The sequence below is a fragment of the Bactrocera tryoni genome, unplaced genomic scaffold (genome assembly GCF_016617805.1).
Source record: "Bactrocera tryoni isolate S06 unplaced genomic scaffold, CSIRO_BtryS06_freeze2 scaffold_25, whole genome shotgun sequence".
Lineage (NCBI taxonomy): Eukaryota > Metazoa > Arthropoda > Insecta > Diptera > Tephritidae > Bactrocera > Bactrocera tryoni.
In genome coordinates this window covers 6877035-6900746 of record NW_024395977.1, presented here as the reverse complement: position 1 = coordinate 6900746, position 23712 = coordinate 6877035, and the positions used below count along the sequence as shown (strand labels likewise).

General features: G+C 36.9%; 1 protein-coding gene across 1 annotated transcript in view; it reads right to left on the bottom strand.

Annotated features, from left to right (window-relative positions):
- The window catches only part of LOC120780419, a 3644-nt gene extending 1320 nt beyond the window's left edge, over positions 1 to 2324 (bottom strand). The window contains exons 1-2 of the mRNA XM_040112697.1: positions 2066 to 2324; positions 1832 to 2011 (exon numbers count right to left, since the gene is read on the bottom strand). Of these exons, the coding sequence (XP_039968631.1) occupies positions 1832 to 2011; positions 2066 to 2209 (324 nt within the window). The 5' untranslated portion in view covers positions 2210 to 2324. The remainder of the gene's footprint in view (positions 1 to 1831; positions 2012 to 2065) is intronic.
- Positions 2325 to 23712: the final 21388 nt, after the last annotated feature.

Genomic DNA, 23712 nt, shown 5'->3' with positions numbered 1-23712 from the left:
TTTTATCTAATTTTTCCCGATTTTGTAAAAAAATTCATATGATGCAAAAACAATCAATGGCATATGTGTGACTTTGTATATTTTTTCTACAAAGTATTTCTCTTTATTCATTCTGGCGTAAGATCAGTCGTTTTACATATATTTCTGCCAGAGAACGTGATCATTTCTGCTAAATAGTAGCGAGAATGGTGAATTCCTTTCTTCAATTCAGAGCTGATACTGTTGGCCGTCCAATCGAACCATCATACAGAATTCAATTTGCACCTTCTCAATGATTTTGAATTCTCTGATACAACCAGCCAACGAAATTTGTAGGAGCGACTCTACTCTGTAAGGGCTGCCGGTTTGTGCAACGGACAGATATATTGAGTAGTTTACTAAGTTTTTTGAAGGCTTTTATACCCTTATATGTATATTTGAACAGCTGCTGGTAAGGCTTGTTTGTAATTTTTTAGTTTTTTTGGAATTGTTTGTTTTTGATTAATATGTTAAAAATTCGGTTTATTATGATAAATTATATGATGTGCTCGGAATTGATGTGTTCACCGAACGCCAATGCTAAAATGCAATTTCTATTTTGAGGATGCACCGCGTCTTGCAAGGACTCTCGAAGCCGATATGAATAAAATAAAGTCATTGATCGATGCAAATTGTCTAATAACAACTCAAGAGGTCGCTGAGAGTTTGAATTAGCCCAACACCAGTTTTCGTGTTACACAATAAAAAAAAATCGCCAACAGCAGTCGCCAACAGCAGTTCTTTAACTAAAGAGGTATTTTCCGTCAATACACAGCTATAAAAATCAAATTTGTTACCAAAACAATGGGTTTTTACATGTGCAATCCAAAATACACTGGATGTTTTCTTCTTTTCACCCGCTACTGCTATTTCTTTTAAAAAAAGATTTTTAACTTATGATATGCATCTAGTAGGTACTCCCGACGAATATTCAATCATTTACTCAATACTGCCAGGGCTATAAGATCTGTTTCCAGCTCTCAAGCAAATGCCCAAGAAAAAACATTCCTTATTTCTTGAGCTGTAGTCAAGTAATTTTGATAGCTGGTTACGCATTGTGAATGATGCACATTAGAAGTGTGTGATTAAATGTATACTCGATACATTGGGAAGCACTCGCCACTGCGTTAAATTAATTTAAAACTTCCGGTTTATTTTTTATACGTGTACATTTGGGTTTTCAACAATTTTATTTAAATTTAACTGCCCTATTCTCATGCCCTCCCAAAAATCACCACACTCACTATAGTGATGTTTTCTCGCGTCTTTGATTATTTACGCGTGTACAATTCTTCACAACATTTTGCTGAAGCATGGTGTGGCTGCAAACCTTGGCTTCGAAGATGTTTTAGAAGAATTACAAGACACCGAAATTGTTTTCGAAAACCCCCATTTTAGGGAGGGTGCATCATTTCTTTATAATATACATATGTATGTATATATTTCCAGTGGCGTTATGTACTTAAATATAAGTATATACATGTAAGTTACTTACTGTCTCTGTACATTTTACTCTCTGTATATTTTACTTCCTCTAAGTATGAATAAAAAAACATCTACATATGTTTAAATAATTCATTTTATTTTATTTTTATTTATTTAATTGTTCACACAATTTAGCCATAACATCTGACATCGAGGTTAGTGTTTGTGTCATTTGGTTCAGCAACCCCGTCATCTGCTCGTTGTGTTCTACAATTTTCTTTTGCAGAGCAATGGCCACCCCTGTCATAAATAAGTATAAAACGGACCAATTATTGCCTCATGTAATAATAAAATATATAGTCCGACAAATATTAAATTAAAATATTACCTGGTGACCCAAAGTCGCAACACCCGGCAATCCATCCACCCCTGCTGCCCCAAAAGTTGTAATGGCTTGCTCCTCGAACTCAGTTATTCCATTTATCGGATGGCCTCCACCAGTCGCTTGCGCATGTGCCTTCAGTTTGCGCGCTCGCGATCGCAACTGATGTTTCCAATGCATTAAGGACTATGGAAACATATTTTAATAATGTGAAACATACACAAGCATTTATGAACTTACCTCCCTCCACTTGGCTGCCGACCGAGTTGGACCTCTTAAGGCATTTAAATTATCTGCTAACTCCGACCAAAGTATTTGCAGCCCTTGAGGGTTGGTCGGAGTTAGCTTCCCCCGTTGCAACTCAGGATGCTGCTTGCAAAACATTATGTAATGTTGCAGCTGCTCCTGAGTTGTCCTTTCCGTTTTTGTACGCCTAGGAATATATGAAATTATTATATATATATATATTTAAAATTTGACGAATTACTTACATATACCGAATATCCATTTGTGTGTCCATTTTTGTTCGCTTATTTTTATTAAAACAGCTGTTTGACAGCAAAAACCTTTTTACCTCACGTGGTGACTTTTTTAAGATTTTTTCTAATGAGGTTTGAGCAATAATAGCGTCACAAATTATGCCTCACAAGAAATCTCTCAGATTTTTCCTCTCAACTCAGTTGAGAGGTTTTTTCAGTATAGGGCTGTAAATTTATTGATTTTATTATATAATCTCATTAGGTATGATATCGACGGCCAGGCGGCGATACTCCAATTCCGGGAACGATTTGTCACTGCTGGCGACCGAGTGGACACGGATCGTGGTTGAATTTCGTAATTGGTGGAGAGTAGCGTGAGGTGTCGACGCGGCGGAGTGTATATGCGAAGGTTGGTGGTCGAAGTAAAAGTCCATCCTGATGTAATCCTTTTTTGTTGAGTTGGTACAGGTGTGGTGAGTTGCGTTGGTGTGGTGTGGTGATGTCAGTGTATAGTGCCATCCGATGTGGTGGATTAAGCTGTCTTGCTAGAGTGCGCCAGTTTTTCCCAGGTAGAGTGGAGTGAGGTTTAACTCATTTAAAGCAAGTATATAAATATTTTCACTGCAATTTAAGGAATGTGGATGTAGATTGGAAAGATTAACTAATTTAGAATGAATTTAACGATTACTTTGACTTTCTTTCAAGAACCAATTGTTGATTTCATGTTTCTTCGCAAAGCCCGCGATGTCATATTCGCATTTTATTGAAAAATGGCTGAAAATTAGTATTATATTTCTTTAGAGCTGCATCTGTCAACAGTGACGTGAGAGCCAAGTCGCGAGTGCGACGACTGTTTGTTTGATGACAGGAGATATTTCGTTTTGCCCTCGTTCACTGCCAGACCCATTTTCTGTGCTTCCTTGTCCAGCCAGGAGAAAGCAGAACTAACGGCGCGGGTATTGAGGCCGATGATATCAATATCATCGGCATATGCCAGCAGCTGTACACTCTTATAGAAGATGGTACCTTCTCTGTTTAGTTCTGCAGCTCTACGGACAAGCGTGTGAGACCAGAGATAAAGAGATGTTTAACTGCTCTCTCACTGGAAGTGAGAAAACAATTGCTAAACGTCAAAACCTACTGAACTTTGACAGCTAATCGAGTTCAGTAGGTTTTGACGTTTATCAATTGGAAGCGAGCGATGGCCAGATTGAAATCTTACCAAAAAGATGTGTAAACGGAGGGATTTGTTGCATCGTTCAAGACCACTTACAAAAAACGTAAAACAATAAAAATTAAATAAATTTGTGAAATTTAAAGATATTTGATGAAACGTTTTGTAATTTGAAGCATCATAGTTTTATTTTCAATGGAAAATTATTAAAAACATTTAATGTTTGAGAGCTAAAAAGCTTAAGTCCTTTTATTGGGTATTCAAAGGACAAAAGTCAGTTGTTATAATATTCGTTAAAAAGATTGAAATAGTTTCTCCATATAATAAATAACCACTATTTAGTAATTTTTATTCGTACTAAATGTTGGGTATTGGGTTGATAAATGCCCAAAAATTGTTATTTTGTTCAATCTGGCCATAATGGAAAATGTTATAAAAAACGCTTATTTTGAGGCGCTCTCACACTGGAATAAGTTTAACATCCCTTTATTCCTGGTGTGAACTGTCAAGAGTCATGAATTTTCTATTAGTGGATTTCACCACTTTTGGCTCGGCAGGAGAAATTTTAACAGAAATGAGTGAACAAACTGAACATTGAATGAAAATTGTGCTCAGAAAGTATACATTGCTTTTACAGACGCATGTTGGCCTTTTGGCTTATATTTTATATACGTTGACATCGAGGAGATTAATGGGATGCCCAACTCCTGCCTCTCATCTGGAAATGTAGAGAGCCGCTCACCTACCGAACTTTGACAGTTGACTGGATTGGGTAAGGTTTTGACGTTTTAGCAATTGGAATGACTGCAAACGGCCAGATTGAAATTATAACAAAAATATATGTGAACGGAGAAATTTGTTGCCGCCGTTCAAGATCGATTAATAAAAATTTAAAACAATAAAATCAAAGAAAATGCGAGAATTTAAACATGTTTCATGAAACGTTTTGTAATTTGATGCATGTAAAATCATTTTTCTATACTGAATGATTAAAACATTCATTAATTGACAACTAATGAGCAATTCACATGTAAATTGAAGATTGAAAGTCAGTTGTTTTTAATATGTCATAAATCATAAAAAAGGATTTAGAATGGTTTCGCCACCATATTAAAGTCAATATATAATAATTTGCAATCGTAATAGCTTAGGTGGGCGTTTCAAATTTAAATGCCCAAAATTCTTATTTTATTCGATGTGGCCACAATGGAAAATGTTATAAAAATCCATCCCATTATTCTGGTGTATGCTATCATATCAATTGATGGCTATGCCATTTACAATTTTTTTGTCGTGTCTGCCCAAAAGTGATAATATGATTATTAAATTATGCAGTACCAAAGCAATATTTATAGTTAATGGGCAAATGAGCTGCTATTTAAGCCTATTTCTTATCTTTGATAATGTAACATGAACATATGAATGCATATCTATACTTTATATATATGATATATTATCATAATATCTTAAAAAACGTAATATATTACAACCATAATATGTACATATATATCACATCTTTTACCATTTAAAAATTTCATACCCATCTATCCTGCAGATATGTACTTATGTAAGTACAAAACAATTTCAAATCAAGATATCATTTATCAGTAGCATAATATGCGCGCGCTGCTCTATATGTACATACATGCGTATGACATTCCCATACGAAAAATGCACACACAAACCTACATATACACATATCTGTATATACATGTAAATATGTCACCCGCAAAAACTACAAATATAGTTCTACAAAAAAAACAGTCGCCTCAATCAGCATCAGAAATCAATATGGCCAACGTCAAAATTTATAGTAAATTACACAACAACAAAATTTTCATTCATGAATCGATTTCGATTCATTCATAAAAGCAGACGCCATTACATCTCCCCGAGCATGGGGCTAAAAATCATAAATTGAATATATTTCTGAAATGTATGAAAAGGAAAAAGTTACAACCCCGCAAACATAAGTATTAAAATATATAAAAATAAAATCGACAACATAGTTTATCTGTCGATTTTCAAGTCAAGAATTTTTTCAAAGAAAATTTCAATATTCCTCTGGTTTATGTATACAGTCAATTCCGGTTAAGTAGTACTCCGCTTAAATGAAAATCATGCCTCTTCACTACCTATATCTTGCTGCATCTCACGGTTTGTTTTTTGAAATACATAGAAATTATTGTTTTAAGTACGACTCGCTTAAGTATCCGCATTCGATAATACACCATATTATATTTTTATTTTTAACAAATTACAAAAATCTATGTCTTTGATTGTGGTACATAACCGGGATTGACCGTATTTGTCAAGGAATGTAAAAAATATTTTGTAATTCTGAAATATTTTTACGCGGCTCGCAAAAATCTGCGTCGATATGTATGCAAGCTCACGTACAAACATACATATTTACGCTGGTTTGTAGACGAAGCTGTTACAGCGGCAAGGGAAGGGTGACAAACGTTTGATTTTTTTTCGGCACAGCTCGGACTTTCTACCAACAACACAATGCTGTGACGCTTTGTCGTCGCGTCAGTCCTTCTACACATTGACCTTTTGACAACGTGAAGTTCGGCCATTGGTTGTCCGCGACAACGGAGTTTTGTATGAAACTATGGGTGTATACATATATTTACACACAAAGTTGTGTTTAGACAAATTTACAAACATTATTCGAATGATTCTTTCAAATTTGTTTACGAGCACACACATGCTATGTGAAGCGCTGAACACATAAAGAGCGACAGACTGCAAACTACATCTGTCAAATATTAAAATACACACGTTCTTATGGGCAGTGTTATTTTGATAGCTGCACGACTACACGACTGCAGGCCGACAGTTGTCGTTCTCGCTAACTTCAATATTCTCCTATTTTTGCCAACGACAGTAGGACGACAGTAGAGTTGACAGTAGAATGGAAGATAGAGAGATGAGGTAGAGTGGTGGTGCCACTAATATGTAAAATGTAAAATTATTCACAGCTCTAACAAACTTGAAGTTATTTTACAAATAAAAGCATAAAATAGCTATATTATAGCTCTATTATATCATTTGTAATAACAATTGATAATTTGAAGCAAAAATATTTACCTATTTACTTATTTTTTGCATAAAAAATTTCACTTTGAACAAAATATTAAAATTTCATTGAAGGAATTAGTATGGCCACAACGAAATTGTGTACATACAAAATGGACAACTGCGTTGTTTTGTGTACATACCGGCCATGGCGTTTTTGTTGCTTCTCAAAATGTACATGTAGTAAGATGAACAACGACGTTTTCAGTTCACTGTCGTGCTGCTGCAGTCTGTCGCAGTCATTGTATTTACTACTTGAATCTATGCGACGGCTTGGTATTATTGTTATCAAAACTTCTAATGCCCAAAGCAAATAATTATACATGTAAATACATATATAATTTACCAAACCTATGTATATAAATTAAATATTCAGGCAATAATAGATGACATTATTATATATTTCAACAGATTTTATAAAATTAATCATAATATATGTAACTCAAATCGCACATCTGTATATACTTGTATGCTTTGATATCAAATACATACATATGTACATATATTGAGCATTGTGAGTGGTTCAAATGAGAAGAGTAAAAGAGAATAAACAAAGAAATAAACTTTGTGTGTAATAGCATAACCAGTCAAAAACGCTACTCCCTTTGTTCCTTTTCCTTCCTTAGCGAGTAAAATGTGTGAACAGTTGACGCAGAAGTCAGCCATCTTTGTTTGTTTTCATTTGAACAATGTTGCCATTGCTCAATACGCATATATAGTTTTGTACACATCTATGTTTTCAATTACAATTTTTCATAATATAAAATATCAAAACTGAACACAAACTATTAAAAATAGTTTATATTTTTATAAATAATAGCATTCGACTCTGATTTTGAGTTATTTTAAGAAAATTTCAAACATATTGAACAGAATGAATTATAAAAGTTGACAATTACTACAGTATATCGATATTGGCAACCCTGCGTTTTGAGAGAGCAATCAGCTGCCACGTTTCTACGGAAAAAATCCAAATGCCGTGAATTCTCACGGCATCCTACGTCAAAGAGAGAAGATAGTAGCGTTTATCACTGTTCACTTAAATTGCGTGCCCATAAGATAGGTCGTATCAGCTGAGTCGGGCCACGATTCTACGTTCTCCACTGTTTGTGCTATAATTTTATGTATGAGTCAGAGAACATAAAGCATAGAGAAGGTGCAGGCTCGATACCAAACATTTGTTAGATTTATAGTAAGGAATTCACATCACAACCACAGAATTCACGCTGTGAAATGTTAACATTTTTAACAGTTCTCCGCATATGTATATACTCAAACAGAGAATATGAAGAGAAATAAATATAAGTATTTTCGGCATATGATGCCATAGCATGTATGCCCAATCAGAGAATATTGAAGAAAAATAACTTCTTTGATATTCCATTTTTAACAGCGAAACGTATACAAAAACACATCTCTCACACAGAGAACATGAAGACATTTTCTTATGTTCTCGGTCTTACATACCAAAGAATATGAAGAGACATAAATATATGTATGCATGCCCATGATTACACTCCCAACGAATGTAAAGATTTTCCTTTTGCTTGTTTAAATTTTTGCTTTCAACCAGGCAATCGCTTGTATGTGCAATGTAGGCATATATGTACATATGTATTTATGCTTTTGCGCTTTACCCCGGCAATTCAATATTGACATGTAAACATAATTATGATATGAGTATAATTTTGTATGAATGCTTGCATAGTAATATTTAAGTCAATTTGGACTTGCCTATTTAATAATTTTATTTGATTTTTACATAATATACTCTAATATACTACTAATAAATATTTCTGTATTATGTTGCTTACTAATAGATATTGAATTTATCACAACAATATATAAATAAATACATCGTCTATCTTATTAATCTTATTATCTGATGAATGTATGTATACGCATGTGCTTATATGATTTTATCATTTATCAATATATTACATGTTTTTTTTTATAGTAGGGGGCAGCATAGGCAGCAGTGCGGAACTTTAATCCGCTAAACCTAACCTACTCTCCCACGGAACCACCGGCTAGATATTATTTCGTGAGAGGGACAAGACATTTAAGTCTCCTCTATTGCGCGGACTGACGGACGCCTAGTCTGTTGAAAATATGTCAGTTTGGTCATTCTGAACGCTGACGCTTCGCTGACAGCTTTCTATTTATCAGTCGACTGACTCATAAGTGTACGTGCTGGTACGACGAGGAGTGCCGTGTCGCAGCGGAGAGAAAACAGACTGCCTACCTCGCAACGTTACGATCGACCACAACACGTGCGGGATGGGATAGATACCGAGAGTTGAAAAGGGAAGCGAAACGCATTTGTAGACAGAAAAAAAAGAGGCTGAAAAGCGTGAGTACGAAGAGCTTGATAAGCTGGCCGAAAAAATGCGGCGGCTTACAGAAGGTCTCAAGACCGGAGCATACTCTTGTAGAACCCCCAAAGGTGATCTAGTGACCGATGCCCAGAGCATACTTAAATTATGGAGGGAACACTTCTCCAGCCTGCTGAATGGCAGTGAGCGCACAATGCCAGGAGAACGCGAACCCGATTCCCCAATCGATGACGATGGAGCAGACGTTCCATTGCCCGACCATGAAGAAGTTCGAATAGCAATCGCCCGCCTCAAGAACAACAAAGCGGCAGGGGCCGACGGATTGCCGGCCGAGCTATTCAAACACGGCGGCGAAGAACTGATAAGGAGCATGCATCAGCATCTTTGTAAAATATGGTCGGACGAAAGCATGCCCAACGATTGGAATTTAAGTGTGCTATGCTCAATCCATAAAAAAGGAGACCCCACAATCTGCGCCAACTACCGTGGGATTAGCCTCCTCAACATCGCATATAAGGTTCTATCGAGCGTATTGTGTGAAAGATTAAAGCCCACCGTCAACAAACTGATTGGACCTTATCATTGTGGCTTCAGACCTGGAAAATCAACAACCGACCAGATATTCACCATGCGCCAAATCTTGGAAAAGAATCATGAAAGAAGAATCGACACACACAACTTCTTCGTCGATTTCAAAGCTGCTTTCGACAGTACGAAAAGGAGCTGCCTTTATGCCGCGATGTCTGAATTTGGTATCCCCGCAAAACTAATACGGCTGTGTAAACTGACGTTGAGCAACACGAAAAGCTCCGTCAGGATCGGGAAGGACCTCTCCGAGCCGTTCGATACCAAACGAGGTTTCAGACAAGGCGACTCCCTATCGTGCGACTTCTTCAACCTGCTTCTGGAGAAAATAGTACGAGCTGCAGAACTAAACAGAGAAGGTACCATCTTCTATAAGAGTGTACAGCTGCTGGCGTATGCCGACGTTTTTGATATAATCGGCCTCAACACCTCGTTAGTTCTGCTTTCTCTAGGCTGGACAAGGAAGCACAGAAAATGGGTCTGGCAGTGAACGAGGGTAAACCGAAATATCTCTTGTCATCAAACAAACAGTCGTCGCACTCGCGACTTGGCTCTCACGTCACTGTTGACAGTCATAACTTTGAAGTTGTAGATAATTTCGTCTATTTAGGAACCAGCATTAACACCACCAACAATGTCAGCCTGGAAATCCAACGCAGGATTGCTCTTGCCAACAGGTGCTACTTCGGACTGAGTAGGCAATTGAAAAGTAAAGTCCTCTCTCGACGAACAAAAGCTAAACTCTATAAGTCGCTCATAATTCCCGTCCTGCTATATGGTGCAGAGGTTTGGGCGATGACAGCAACCGATGAGTCGACGTTGCGAGTTTTCGAGAGAAAAGTTCTGCGAAAGAAGATTTATGGTCCTTTGCGTGTTAGCTATGGCGAATATCGCATTCGATGGAACGATGAGCTGTACGAGATATACGACGACATTGACATAGTTTAGCGAATTAAAAGAGACTACGCTGGCTAGGTCATGTTGTCCGATGGATGAAAACACTCCAGCTCTGAAAGTATTCGACGCAGTACCGCCGGGGAAGCAGAGGAAGAGGAAGACCTCCACCCGTTGGAAGGACCAAGTGGAGAAGGACCTGGCTTCGCTTGGAATATCCAATTGGCGCCACGTAGCGAAAACAAGAAACGATTGGCGCGCTGTTGTTAACTCGGCTATAATCGCGTTAGCGGTTTCAATTAAGAAGAAGAAGAAGACACATGAGTGTCGTCAAGTTATCAACCGTAAAACTACCACCGAATGTGGTTTTTGGCTGTTTCCTTGTATTCGAAAATCGAGGGCAATGAAATAATACATATTCGGAGTCTTCTATATACTCTGTACACGTTGGACAATTCGGACTAATCTCATTGTGGAATCTGAAAAGGTAGCTTCTAAAGCATCCATGTCCATTAAGTATTTGGGTCAGATGGAAATCTAGGCCCCTATGTCGTCTGTCTATTCACTAGTAAATGTCCGGAATAAGTCGATGGGTCCAGCGCCCTTTGAGTGAGGAATTCCACCGCTCCTGCCACATTTTAGTGCTCTTGTTTTTCTCCTCTGTACTTGCCGATACTGTTTTAGGCATTGATAACTGATATGAACGCTCGAGTTCACCTCCCTGGACGTCAATGGGCGGCATGCTGCCTAATACTTCAGTAGCGTCGGTTGATATAGTCCGGAAAGCACTTATTATCCGAATTGCAGAAAGCCTATGCACTGCAATTACTTGTTTTGCATACGCTTTTATATCCATTGCCTGTATCCATACTGGTGCTTTAGCTATTAAGAATCGCCGACTGGAACGCACACAGCCTTATTGGTCATCATTCTCGATAGTGCATTATAAATTCTGTTTGCCTTGGCGGAAGTATACTCCAAGTGTTCTTTAAATTTTAATTTGGAATCTAATATTACCCCCAGATACTTCAATTGCGGCTGCGAGGTAATCTTGCATTCCCCTATGGTGAGCTCTATTCGTTCTTCTGTCTTCCTAGTGCTTATCAGTAAAACTTCTGTTTTTTCCTCAGCCAGTATCAGACTCATAATGAGAACCATTGGCGTAGACTTTTTAAGCACTCATTACATTTATTTCTCAGGTCGGCTAATTGTTTGGCGACTGCTACCACCATGAGGTCGTCCGCATAAGCTACTAGTTTCCCGTCTGTTGGTTGCTGTCTTCTTAGCACCATGTCATACCTAAGGTTCCATAATAGTGGGCCTAACACTGAGCCTTGTGGTACTCCACTTGAGATAGAGTAGCTCTTGGTGCCTTCGTCCGTCTCAAAAATCAGCTTTCTGTTTTTAAAATAGCTCGTTATTATGCTTATGAGGTATTCAGGGGCCCGTATTTCATCCAGGGCTTTAATTATGTCTGCCCATTTTGCTGAGTTAAACGCATTTTTGACATCCAGGGTAATCAGCGCACAATACTTTTTTGTGGTACCTTTCCATCTTTTGCCATTTACTGCACATTTCGCAATATCGACGACTTCTCGTAGTGCGTCAATAGTGGATCTCTTTTTTATGAAGCCGTATTGTCTCTCTGATAATCCGCCGGCTTTTTGGATAGCTTGTTCCAAGCGGTTTCTTACAATGCTTTCGTACACTTTCCCAATCGTGTCGAGCATGCAAAGAGGTCGATATGATGAAGGTTCTTCTGGTGGCTTTTTTGGCTTTGGGAGTAGAACCAGGCGCTGAATCTTCCTCGGATCGGGGAACACCTCTTCTAATATACACGCATTGTACATGTTAATAAATAAACTGGGTCTAAGAGTTATGGCTTCTTTAAGGGCTCTATTTGGTATACCATCTATTCCAAGCGCTTTAGAGTTTTTTATTTTTTTCGCAATAGCCAATAGTTCGTCTTCTGTGACTAATAGAGGTGGCTCCGTAGCTTCGTTTCTTTTAATGTAGGAAATGGATGCTTGTGTGGGGAATAACGCTTCATAACACACAAATTTTGTATGCCGATCCCCAGGGGTCTATGTTCGCTTCCTCACATAACTTTTCGAAACCGGATCTCTTACTACGGATAATGGCTGACTTCAGGAGCTTTCTTTGGCATTTAAATGCTTCTCTGAGGCGGATTTCGTTTTCCCCTCCCTGGTTTCGTTGTGCGCGACGTCTAGTTGAGTGACAGAGCTTCCTCAGCTTGGCAATTTCGTCGCTCCACCAGTATACCGGCTTTCGATTGTTATTGTATCTCGTCCAGCGCATAGTTGCGTCGCATGCTGCAACTAGTTCCTTCTGCACAGCGGATACTAAGTGGGTGGCATCTTCGCCTGGTGCCTTTGCCGCACTCCAGACGCTCTCAAAGACGTCTGTATCAAATTCCCTTTTTACGCCAACTACGCGTTTCGAGAGGGATTTCTGCGAGACAGTTCCCTTTCTTGGGAGAACGAAACTTCAACAGCGATTATAGCCATATGGTCGCTATTTGTGTAAATATCTGATACCTTCCACTTAATATGTCTGCTAAGTGTCGTTAGGCAAACATTAGGTCTATTATAGAACCTTTATTATCCTTTTGAAACGTATTTTTTGTGCTACTTGTTTAGAATCGTGAGGTTTGTTTGACTCAAAAATTCTAGAATGAGGCGATCACGATGATTTGTAATTCTGATACCTTCAAGCAGTAGACCATGCGTTAAAATCACCCGCTATTATTATTGGCGATTTGTTTCTAGTCTCTAGAGACAGCGCCAGAGAAAATCTTCAAATTCTCTAATTGTTGCGCTAGGACGAGCATAGCAGCTTACAAAATATATACCTTGCATCTTCGCCCGTATAAAGCCGTTATGGACTTCTTTGGAGCGGGATGAGAAAGCTTGTCCTTTGCAGGCCCATATTGCTGCCTTGCCACTTCCATCTTTACACCAAGAGCTCTCCGAACGCAGTCTATATGGTTCGCTTAGTAAGGCGACATCTATATTCTCTTCTTGAACTGTTTGTTTTAGCAAATATTGTGCTGCAGCGCAGTGATTAAGGTTTAGCTGTAACATCCTCATTTTTTCATCATTTGTGCACAGTACTTCGGACATGTCGTTATAAGACGGAGCTCTCCTTTGCAAAGCATACAACTCATGGGGCATTTTTGCATACTTTTGCTACGTGCCCTGCGGCTCCGTAGCGTGTACAAAGGGCTGACCGATCAGTCTGACTTCGACACATTTGTGTGCTATATGACCCAGTTGGAAGCACCTAAAACTTATCGGGTAATGGATGAGTATTCTAAGACGACAGATGGAGACCATCTATCTTCTTTGCCCAATTTTAGTGCAACTTTAGCGTCTTCGGCGCACTGCAGACAAATAAGAGAAATTTATTTGTGCCACTTCAGGTTTTTCCTCTGTATTTTTGCACGCTTGATTTCTCCAAGTTTTGGAACCCACACTCTTTTTTTAGTGCCTCGCAGATTTCTTCTGGTGTTGTAATTTCGTCTAAGTCCTTACATACTATTGTAAGGTTTTGGCTGCATCAGCGCCATTTCACCCACCGCTCCCTCTAAGACGGTTTGAAATGGTTCGGCTCTCTTGTCTGCCTGATTTTTCAACTTGATGAGAAGGTCTCCTTTCATCGTCTTCCGTATGTAGATCACGTTTGATCCCAGCTCTTCAAGATCACTGTCGCTTTTTATCTTCCGGAGAATATCAGCATAAGACGCACCCTCCTTTTTGGTTATTATGATGGCGTCCGGTTTAGTTCTAATTTTCTTTTGAATTGGTTTCTTCTTTTTCACAACATCCACCCATTTTTCACCTGCGCTATGTTGACCCGTAATATTTTCTTGTATTATTTTCGTTGGCTCACTGTTTACTTGTTGCAACTTTTCAGTAGCTTTTTTCAGTTTTTTCATGGGGGGTAGGTCACCCGATGCTTCCCGCAGCCGCTTTGGGGTATTCATCTCTTTAAAAATATGAGATATCTGGGTTGGTTTCTCAACCATATTTTTTTCTCCGGTTTCTCGGCTTTTTATATAGACTTCATATGCTACTCAGTAAATCGCGCATAGCTTGATTTGCGTGCCTTTGCCCAGCCATCATATTTTCCAACTCTTTAATTTTACAACCCAGCTTGTTAAAATGGTCGGAAGTTTCATTATTTAGTGAATTCTCTTCACTTTTGGTTGCTCGGTCAGTTGTTTCATCGCTAATTGTTGATCCAGCAGCAGTGGATTCCTCATTCCTGCCGTTAGGAGGCGTTCTCAAAATTTTAGAATTCCTCCGGAAAGGATTCTCTGGTGTACGCCCCATACTACTCTCAGAGGCCATGCCTCAGTGAGAAAATAGGCTACATCTGTCAATCAGTATGTTCAATCCCTACCGCTAAAAACCTTACTTATATTTTGAATGGTTGGCAACGCCTAACCCAAAAGCAAAACGAAAAGGGAGAAAGCGAAAACGGAGAACAGCTGATTAATCAAAATAAAACGGCATAAAAAAAATAGGTGCACGTTTTGCTGTGATGTGCTGTTAGTAGGGGAAATGGAAAAAAAACTTAAAACTAAAAAGAAAAATTTGCCGCAAAAAGTACAGGTATGTACAAATGAATTTAAAACAAATTGTACTTAGCTATTTCTCAGGGCTTATTATCCACTTGAATCCTCCTGACTTCCGGTAAGTGCCAAGACAAAATCTATGTGCTGTCTCAGTGAAAAATGGGATTAATTCAAGAAAAAATCAAGAGCGTAAAAAAACACTACCACTTCACTCGACTGCCGTGTTAACATCAAACAAACATACATATTTATGCTGGTTTGTTGTAGAAGCTGTTACAGAGGCAAGGGAAGCGGTGACAATCGGCGCTCGTTCGCTTATTTTTTCGGCACAGCTCGGATTTTCTACCAACAGCACAATGTTGTGATGCTTTGTTGTCGCGCAGGTCCGTTGACAAAACGTGAGCTTCGGCCCTTGGTTGTCCGTGTCAATGTAGATTTCGCATGAAGCATTGAGAGTACATATTTACATACATATGTTGCATGTAGACAAATTTACAAGCATTATGCGTATGGTCTGTCATATTTGTTTACATGCACGCATACATACATTATATACATATATATGAGCACATGAGCAACCGCTTGATCTTTTAAGAACTTATAATGTAAATGTGTAAATTTAAAACTAATCACCATAAATCTATTTATATTAATTATTTGGGTAATAATACATACCTTACTCTATTATATATTTTTAATGATTTTATGGAATCATCATGAAAGACATAGGCAAATTTTAACATATATACATATGTACATACTTATGTACTAAGTATATGCTTTGAAACCAAATACGCCTATACGGATCATATATAAATTATATGCCGAGTCGGTTGCGCATAGAAAATAAACGAATCTGTAGGAGTAAATTTGTTTACATTGGAATTAGAATTATTTTTCTCACTTAACACTGAAAACTCTCAATTCTGCTATTTTCGTGGTGAAACACGCTTATAATTGGTCTGTGGTGAGACTCCTCCATCTCTGCCGAGTACCCCTTCGAAAAGTTACGATATTTGAAACGTGAACCTTCTCTATGATAGACGTTCTCTAATATTATCCATGAACTCGCTCGTAGGCATACGATACAAACGCATGGAGCGCAAGACTACTTAATTGAATTTAAAGTGCTGAACACAATGAGCGCGTCAGATTACAGCAGCACGACAGTGAACTGAAAATGGCGTCGTGAATCCTACTACATGAACATTTGTAAGAAGGCAGCGACATCATGGATAATATGATACGAGACTCTTTGATTCTAGAGAGAGCTGTCAAAACTCACATTTTTTATAACATTTGGCAATGATGTCACTGCTGAAAAATATTAGATTGGGTATTTAATAAATTATACAAAACACTAAATTAAACACTTTGAAAATGCATACATATATAAATTCTAAAATGCAAAATCATTAACTAATTTACACAAACATTTATTTTGCAAAAATATGTTCGCACAGTTCAATGAAATTTCAGTTCACACTAATTTCGTCAAGTAATTATAGCGGTTTACTTTTGGCATCCCGCCTTTTCTGAAATCAGCTAATCGAAATTCCCTGCTCTCCTTCGCTGTCAAATAATCAGGGAACGCGTTTGAGAGAAAAATGAGAGCCAATGCGAGAGTCTCGCATCATATTATCCATGGCGACATACCAATGGCCGGCATGTACACAAAACAACGCAGTTGTCCATTTTGTATGTACACAATTTCGTTGTGGCCATACGAATACCTTTCACTTCAATGAAATTTTAATATTTTGTTCAAAGTGAAATTTTTTATGCAAAAAATAACAAAATAGGTAAATTTATTTGTTTTAAATTATCAATTGTTATTACAAATGATATAACAGAGCTATTTTCTGCTTTTATTTGTAAAATAACGTAAGGTTTGTTAGAGCTTTGAATAATTTTACATTTTACATATTAGTGGCATCACCCCTCTACCTCATATCTCTACTGTCGTCCTACTGCCGTTGGCAAATATAAAGATATATTGAAGTTAGCGAGAGCGACAACTGTCGGCCTGCAGTCGTGTAGTCGTGCAGCTGTCAAAATAACTGTGTCCATAAGAAGGTGTGTATTTTAATATTTGACAGATGTCGTTTGTAGCCTGTCGCGCTCATTGTGTGCCGAGTTAACAACAGCGCTCCATTCAATTCTTCTTTTCGCTACTTGGCGCCAATTGGAGATTCCAAGCGAAGCCAGGCTCTACTCCACCTGGTCCTTCCAAGGGAGTGGAGGTCTTCCACTTCTTTTATTTCCCCCGGCGGGTACTGTGACGAATACTTTCGGAGCTGGATCGTTTTCGTCCATTCGGACAACATGACCTAGCCAGCGTAGCCGCTGTCTTCTAATTCGCTGAACTACGTCAATGTCGTCATATATCTCATACAGTTCATTGTTCCATCGAATGCGATATTCGCCGTGGCCAACGCGCAAAGGACTTTCGCAGAACTTTTCTCTCTAAGACTCATCGTCCATGCCTCTGCACCACAAAGCAGGACGGGAATAATGAGTGACTTATAGAGTTTGGTTTTTGTTTGTCGAGAAAGGACTTTACTTCTCAATTGCCTACTCATTCCGAAGTAGCACTTGTTGGCAAGAGTTATTCTGCGTTGGATTTCGAGGCTGACATTGTTGTTGCTGTTAATGCTGATTCCACGATAGACGAAATTATCTACAACTTTGAAGTTATGACTGTCAACAGTGACATTTGCTCCTATTGGCAAATAAAACGACATTCCACCAAACCTTCGGTTTAGAAATATGTTCCTTGGCGAATTGAACACATACTTTTCTGCTTTTTGGTTGCACAAAAGGCTTACGTCACGCAATTTGACCATTAAAACACCTAGCATTAAGGGTCCTTCTGATGGTAGACGACGAAACCTCTTTACCAATCTGTGGCAATTTTTGGTGCACTTAATCGTGGGTTACCCTTTATTTTTCGTTTGACTTCCTTCTGCTCTTCTTCTTCTTCTTAATTGGCGTAGACACCGCTTACGCGATTATAGCCGAGTTAACAACAGCGCGCCAGTCGTTTCTTCTTTTCGCTGCGTGGCGCCAATTGGATATTCCAAGCGAAGCCAGGTCCTTCTCCACTTGGTCCTTCCAACGGAGTGGAGGTCTTCCTCTTCCTCTGCTTCCCCCGGCGGTACTGCTTCGAATACTTTCAGAGCTGGAGTGTTTCATCCATCCGGACAACATGACCTAGCCAGCGTAGCCGCTGTCTTTTTAATTCGCTGAACTATGTCAATGTCGTCATATATCTCGTACAGCTCATCGTTCCATCGGATGCGAGTATTCGCCGTGGCCAATGCGCACCCAAAGGACCATAAATCTTTTCGCAGAATTTTTCTCTCGAAAACTCGTAACGTCGACTCATCGGCTGCTGTCATCGCCCAAGCCTCTGCACCATATAGCAGGACGGGAATTATGAGCGACTTATAGAGTTTTGCTTTTGTTCGTCGAGAGAGGACTTTACTTTTCAATTGCCTACTCAGTCCGAAGTAGCACCTGTTGGCAAGAGCAATCCTGCGTTGGATTTCCAGGCTGACATTATTAGTGGTGTTAATGCTGGTTCCTAAATAGACGAAATTATCTACAACTTCAACTTCAACTTCTGCTCTTTCTTACTGATGAAAAATTACCAGCTGGGTTTGCTCCAGAGTCGAATAGATAAAATCAAACTATTTGAAGCATTTCTAGTGTTTATTTACAATACCTTAAATAATTTTCTCATAAAATCACTTTTAGCGCACTTTTTAAACACATAAACTCCAAGCGCGGCGAAAAACCGAATAATAATGACGCGTCGTTTTCTACTAAATAGCACGGTTGCATTTTACAGAGTGATTCAAATACCCCAAAAAAGTCATCTATAAGAAGTATGTTCATTATTTTTTAGTTTTCAGAAAAAAATTAACGCATTTAATACTTATATTTAAAAATATAGAAAACTAAAATTGAATATTAATGACTCTGACTGTACTTGTTCGATTTTCTTTATGTTAACACGGAGACTTTTTTGTCCCTTAAGTGGTTAAATTTAATTAACAGTTTGTTTGATATTTTGGTACATTAGAGATTAGTTTCTCCTGACAGGATCGCCACTGAATTAACCGTGGTTACATGGAGAGTTTTAAAAAAAATTTGAGTCAATGCCTTTAAAGCTGATAAAAGCCTTCACTTACTTTTATACATTAATTTCCTTAAGTCTAAATATAAAGCAAGGCTTACATTCTAGGAAATGTAGCGGGATTCTGTAAACAGTCTCTAGTCTCTATTTGAGACATTTTGAGGTAAAATCTCAATTTCTGACTAGTCACTATTCACTAAACAGTCTCTAGCGTTAGTCTCAAAATATTGACTCAAGCTTGAGACTTGGTAATTAGCAGGTCACAAAACCAAAAAGAACTCTTGTCTGCCATTTTGAATATACTGAATCGAGATCATTACAGATATTAAACGATTGTAGTTATTTTCTATTTTGTAAGTAACTCAAACACGAAAAGGTTAAAAATAAATCAATTTTACATAAATTTCGTAAATATCATGAAACAAAGTCAACATATATTTTTACTTTTATTGATGATTATGTTTTTTGACTATGTTATAGAAAATTTAATATTTGTTATCGACATATTAATTTTCATTTAAGTATAAAAACATCTCTGAATAATGAAATGTACAGATTTTGTGGCTGTCACTTACAGAATAGCAAAATCGTCTCAAAAATTCTCTCTAACTTAAAATCTCTAATTTAGAGACTTGAGACTGTATCACAGTACAGATTCGCACGGTTAATATAAGTTTCAGTCTGTTCATGTTCTTTCAATTTAACAAATATTTTTACATACAATACAACACGAAATTCATTGGCAGAACGAAAATAATTTTTCCTTGTGGAATGGCTGAACTGATTTTATTTATTTCTAGCTCAAAACACTGCACTAAGATCTCTCCGAAACTTACCAATATTTCCGATATGAAGTTATTAGTGGACATTAAAATTCTCATGTTCCATAAAATGTTTGACCTTATTTTGATTGATCATTTTTATACGAATGTTGCCAAATTCCAGAGGCACTAACTATTAGAAGTTTGGTTGCGAAATCTTCATTGAACTCGAATTCACATATTTATTATTAGATTAATTTATCCTATACGTAACCTATTTACATACATATATAGTTTCGTTCGTCTGAGAGCGGCCTTAAACTTGAAGAGGGAGTGGTTAACTAAAGTCAACGGTCCCGAGTTTTAATGATTCACTTTTGTTTAGCAATAAGTAACAATATTGACAAGCATATCATTGACACATGAGGCATTAAGAAGAGGTCATTAGCTATCATTAACCGTGCGATTCTGTACTGTGATACAGTCTCAAGTCTCTAAATTTGAGATTTTAAGTTACAATTCATTATTCAGAGATGTTTTTATACTTAAATGAAAATAAATATGTCGATAGCAAATATTAAAATTTCTATAACATAGTCAGAAAAGATAATTATCAATAAAAATAAAAATATATGTTGACTCTGTGTCATAATACTTACGAAATTTATGTAAAATTGATTTATTTTTAACCTTTTCTGGTTTGAGTTGCTTACAATATAGAAAATAACTACAATCGATTAATATATATGATGATCTCTATTCAGTATATTCAAAACGGCAGACAAAAGTTCTTTTTAGTTTTGTGACCTTGTAACTATCAGGTCTTAGATTTGAGGCAATATTTTGAGACTAACGCTAGAGACTGTTTAGTGAATAGTGACTAGTCACAAATTGAGACTTTATCTCAAAATGTCTTCAATAGAGATTAGAGACTGGTTACAGAATCCCGCTATTAGGCACTGCAAAGGGCAAAAATGTAAACAATCAAAATTTTTTTTAAAGCAATTAATCTACTTTCACCTGAAAATCGACTTAACAACTGAAAAAAGCGTCCATTATAAGGAAAAATTTAAAAGAAGATGGCTTTTATTTCAAAATACTATATGACAATATTTTCTTTTGATAAATGTTCAGCAGAGCGGCTTTTCAGAAAACGTGCACCGATTTTCACGGGAAATGTCATAAAAAATTCGTTTATAATTCCGATTCACGAATATGTATGGCGCGTTATCTATTTTTATGTTTTTTTGTAATAAAACCAAAAAGAAATATTATGACTTAGTAAGATATTTACGCTATAAATGGCATCACTGTTCGAAATTCAATTGGGTACTAGTGATACAAGCAGCGATCGGTTTCGAAATATCGATACTCTCGATATTCGAGACTAAACAAGAATTGATAAAAATGAGAGACACATACATAATAGAAAAATAATAATAATTGGAAAAATAAAAAGAAATTAAAATATCGATACTCTCAATATTCGAGTCTGAACGAGAATTGGTAAAAATGAGAAATACGTAATAGGAAAATAATAATAATTGGAAAAATAAAAAGAAATTAAAATATCGATATTTTCAATATTCGAGACTGAACGAGAATTGATAAAAATTAGAGATGGCAAATATTTGAGTGCCCGTGACTTCCTCACTGCTACTTAAAAATCACTGGTCGCAGTTGTGACAAGTTTCCTAAAGTAGCAGTGACAGGAATTAACGAACAAAGTAGCAGTCACAGTATCAAATGAAAAATTGCGACTGTGACAAAATAGCATTCAGCGTGGAACATAAAAAATTGCGGCTGTGATGAATTCATATTTATTAAAGCTATGAATTTTCCTCAATTTTAGATATGTAGAAATTGGTTAACATAAAAAAAGTTAATTTATCTTTAAACTGTAATAGTTATGTACAAATTAAATTGATTATAGAAACCTCAATGCTACTACAGCACTACTACAGCCAATTATAAAACTTTTAATATTAAAATTGCATCAATTTATATTGTAATTTAAAAAATCTTATAAAAAGTATTTTATAACTAACGAAATATTTTTAAAAGTATGTTTTCGTTTAATTTAAATAGTTTCTATTGAGTAACCTTATATTGAAAAAAATCCTTCAGAGAATATATTTATTGTGACTTTAACAATGTGCGTCTTAAAAAATAACGGATCATTTACATTAATTTTTGTACGAAACGGTTACAAATCAGTTTGCTTATACCTAATAAAAATTAAAGATGTCTGTGTCAAAAAGAACAAAAACAAGTTATGTTTGGCAATATTTTAAAGAGGTGGATGCTGTTTTCGCAAAATGTGATATTTGTAAATCCAAAATATCATATAAAACGTCAACATCAAATTTAAAAAAACATATTTAACGGAGGCATCCTACTGTTCGATTGGAAATGGTAATATACTTTTGAAGTTATTATCAAATAGGTATTGTGAAAATGTTTTTGCAGTCGGAAATTACGCCAGCTCCGCAAAATGCGCCTGTTACTTTTGAAGAGGATATTCCATCAACTTCGACTGCATTACCAAGGCCTTTAACTCAAACTAAGATTTTAAATGTCGCGCGGATAAAATCAAAAAGTGAAATAACAATCTCTATAGTTGAGGACAAAGGTTTTCGGGAATTTGTAACAGCCCTAAATCCATCTTATGACATTCCTAGCAGACGTGTGATTTCAAAATCAATGATTCCTGCTTTGTATGAGGAATGTAAACATAAGGTGCGAGAAATGATTAGGAGCGGGGAAAAGTTTTGCATTACCACTGATTGTTGGACATCGCGGAACACGTCTAGTTTCATTGCTGTAACGGCACATTATGTCTCCGAAAATTTTGAACTAACGTCAGTGCTTTTATCGTCATCCCAACTGAGGCAAAATCATACAGCTAAAAACTTAGGTGAGGCGATACAACAAATCGTAAGTGACTGGAAAATTAACGAAAAAATATTGCTAGCTGTGTCGGATAATGCTAGTAACATAAAAAGTGCTATAATTAATAAGTTAGGTTGGAAGCATTTTGGATGTATGGCTCACACAATTAATTTAATTGTAAAAGAAGGATTACGCATTCCTGAAGTAGAACAAGTAACTGATAAAGTTAAAATAATAGTTGCTCACTTCAATAAAAGTACTTCAGCGAATGAAGCATTTGAAAATTACCAGCGCAACAGCGATAAAGAGCCTCTAAAATTAATTCAACAAGTTGAAACGAGGTGGAACTCTACACTGGCAATGTTGGAGCGATTTTCGGAGTTGGAGGAAGCGGTGAAATGTACTTTGGTAATTATAAATAAAAATTTACCTATATTAACCAGTGACGAGTGGGCGACTGTTGCTGCTTTGTGCAAAATTTGTAAACCATTTCGAGATGCCACAGTAAGCATTAGTGGTGAAACATATTGCACAGGTTCGCTGGTAATACCAATCGCAAATGGTCTATTAGATGTGTATAGACACTTGCAAACTGAAACATTTTCAAACACTATACAAAAAGTGATTGAAATTTGTTTAAATGGAATTAGGGAACGTTTTAGCAGTTTACAACACAGTAATACACTTTCGGTAGCTACCCCTGCAAGACGGAGGTAACAGATTGCACAAACACATTGAAACATTTTCAGCTGTTCACTAACACTGTTACATTTTCAGGAATTTTCAATTGAATGGGAGAATACGTAAGTAAGATAGAGAAAAACTATCGACATTCTAAACATATTGTAATATTAACTTGCTAGAATAGGAGAGACGAATGCCCAATTTTTCAAGAAGAAGAAAACGAAAAGCGCAGTTTATTTTGGATTTTAAAGAGGTAA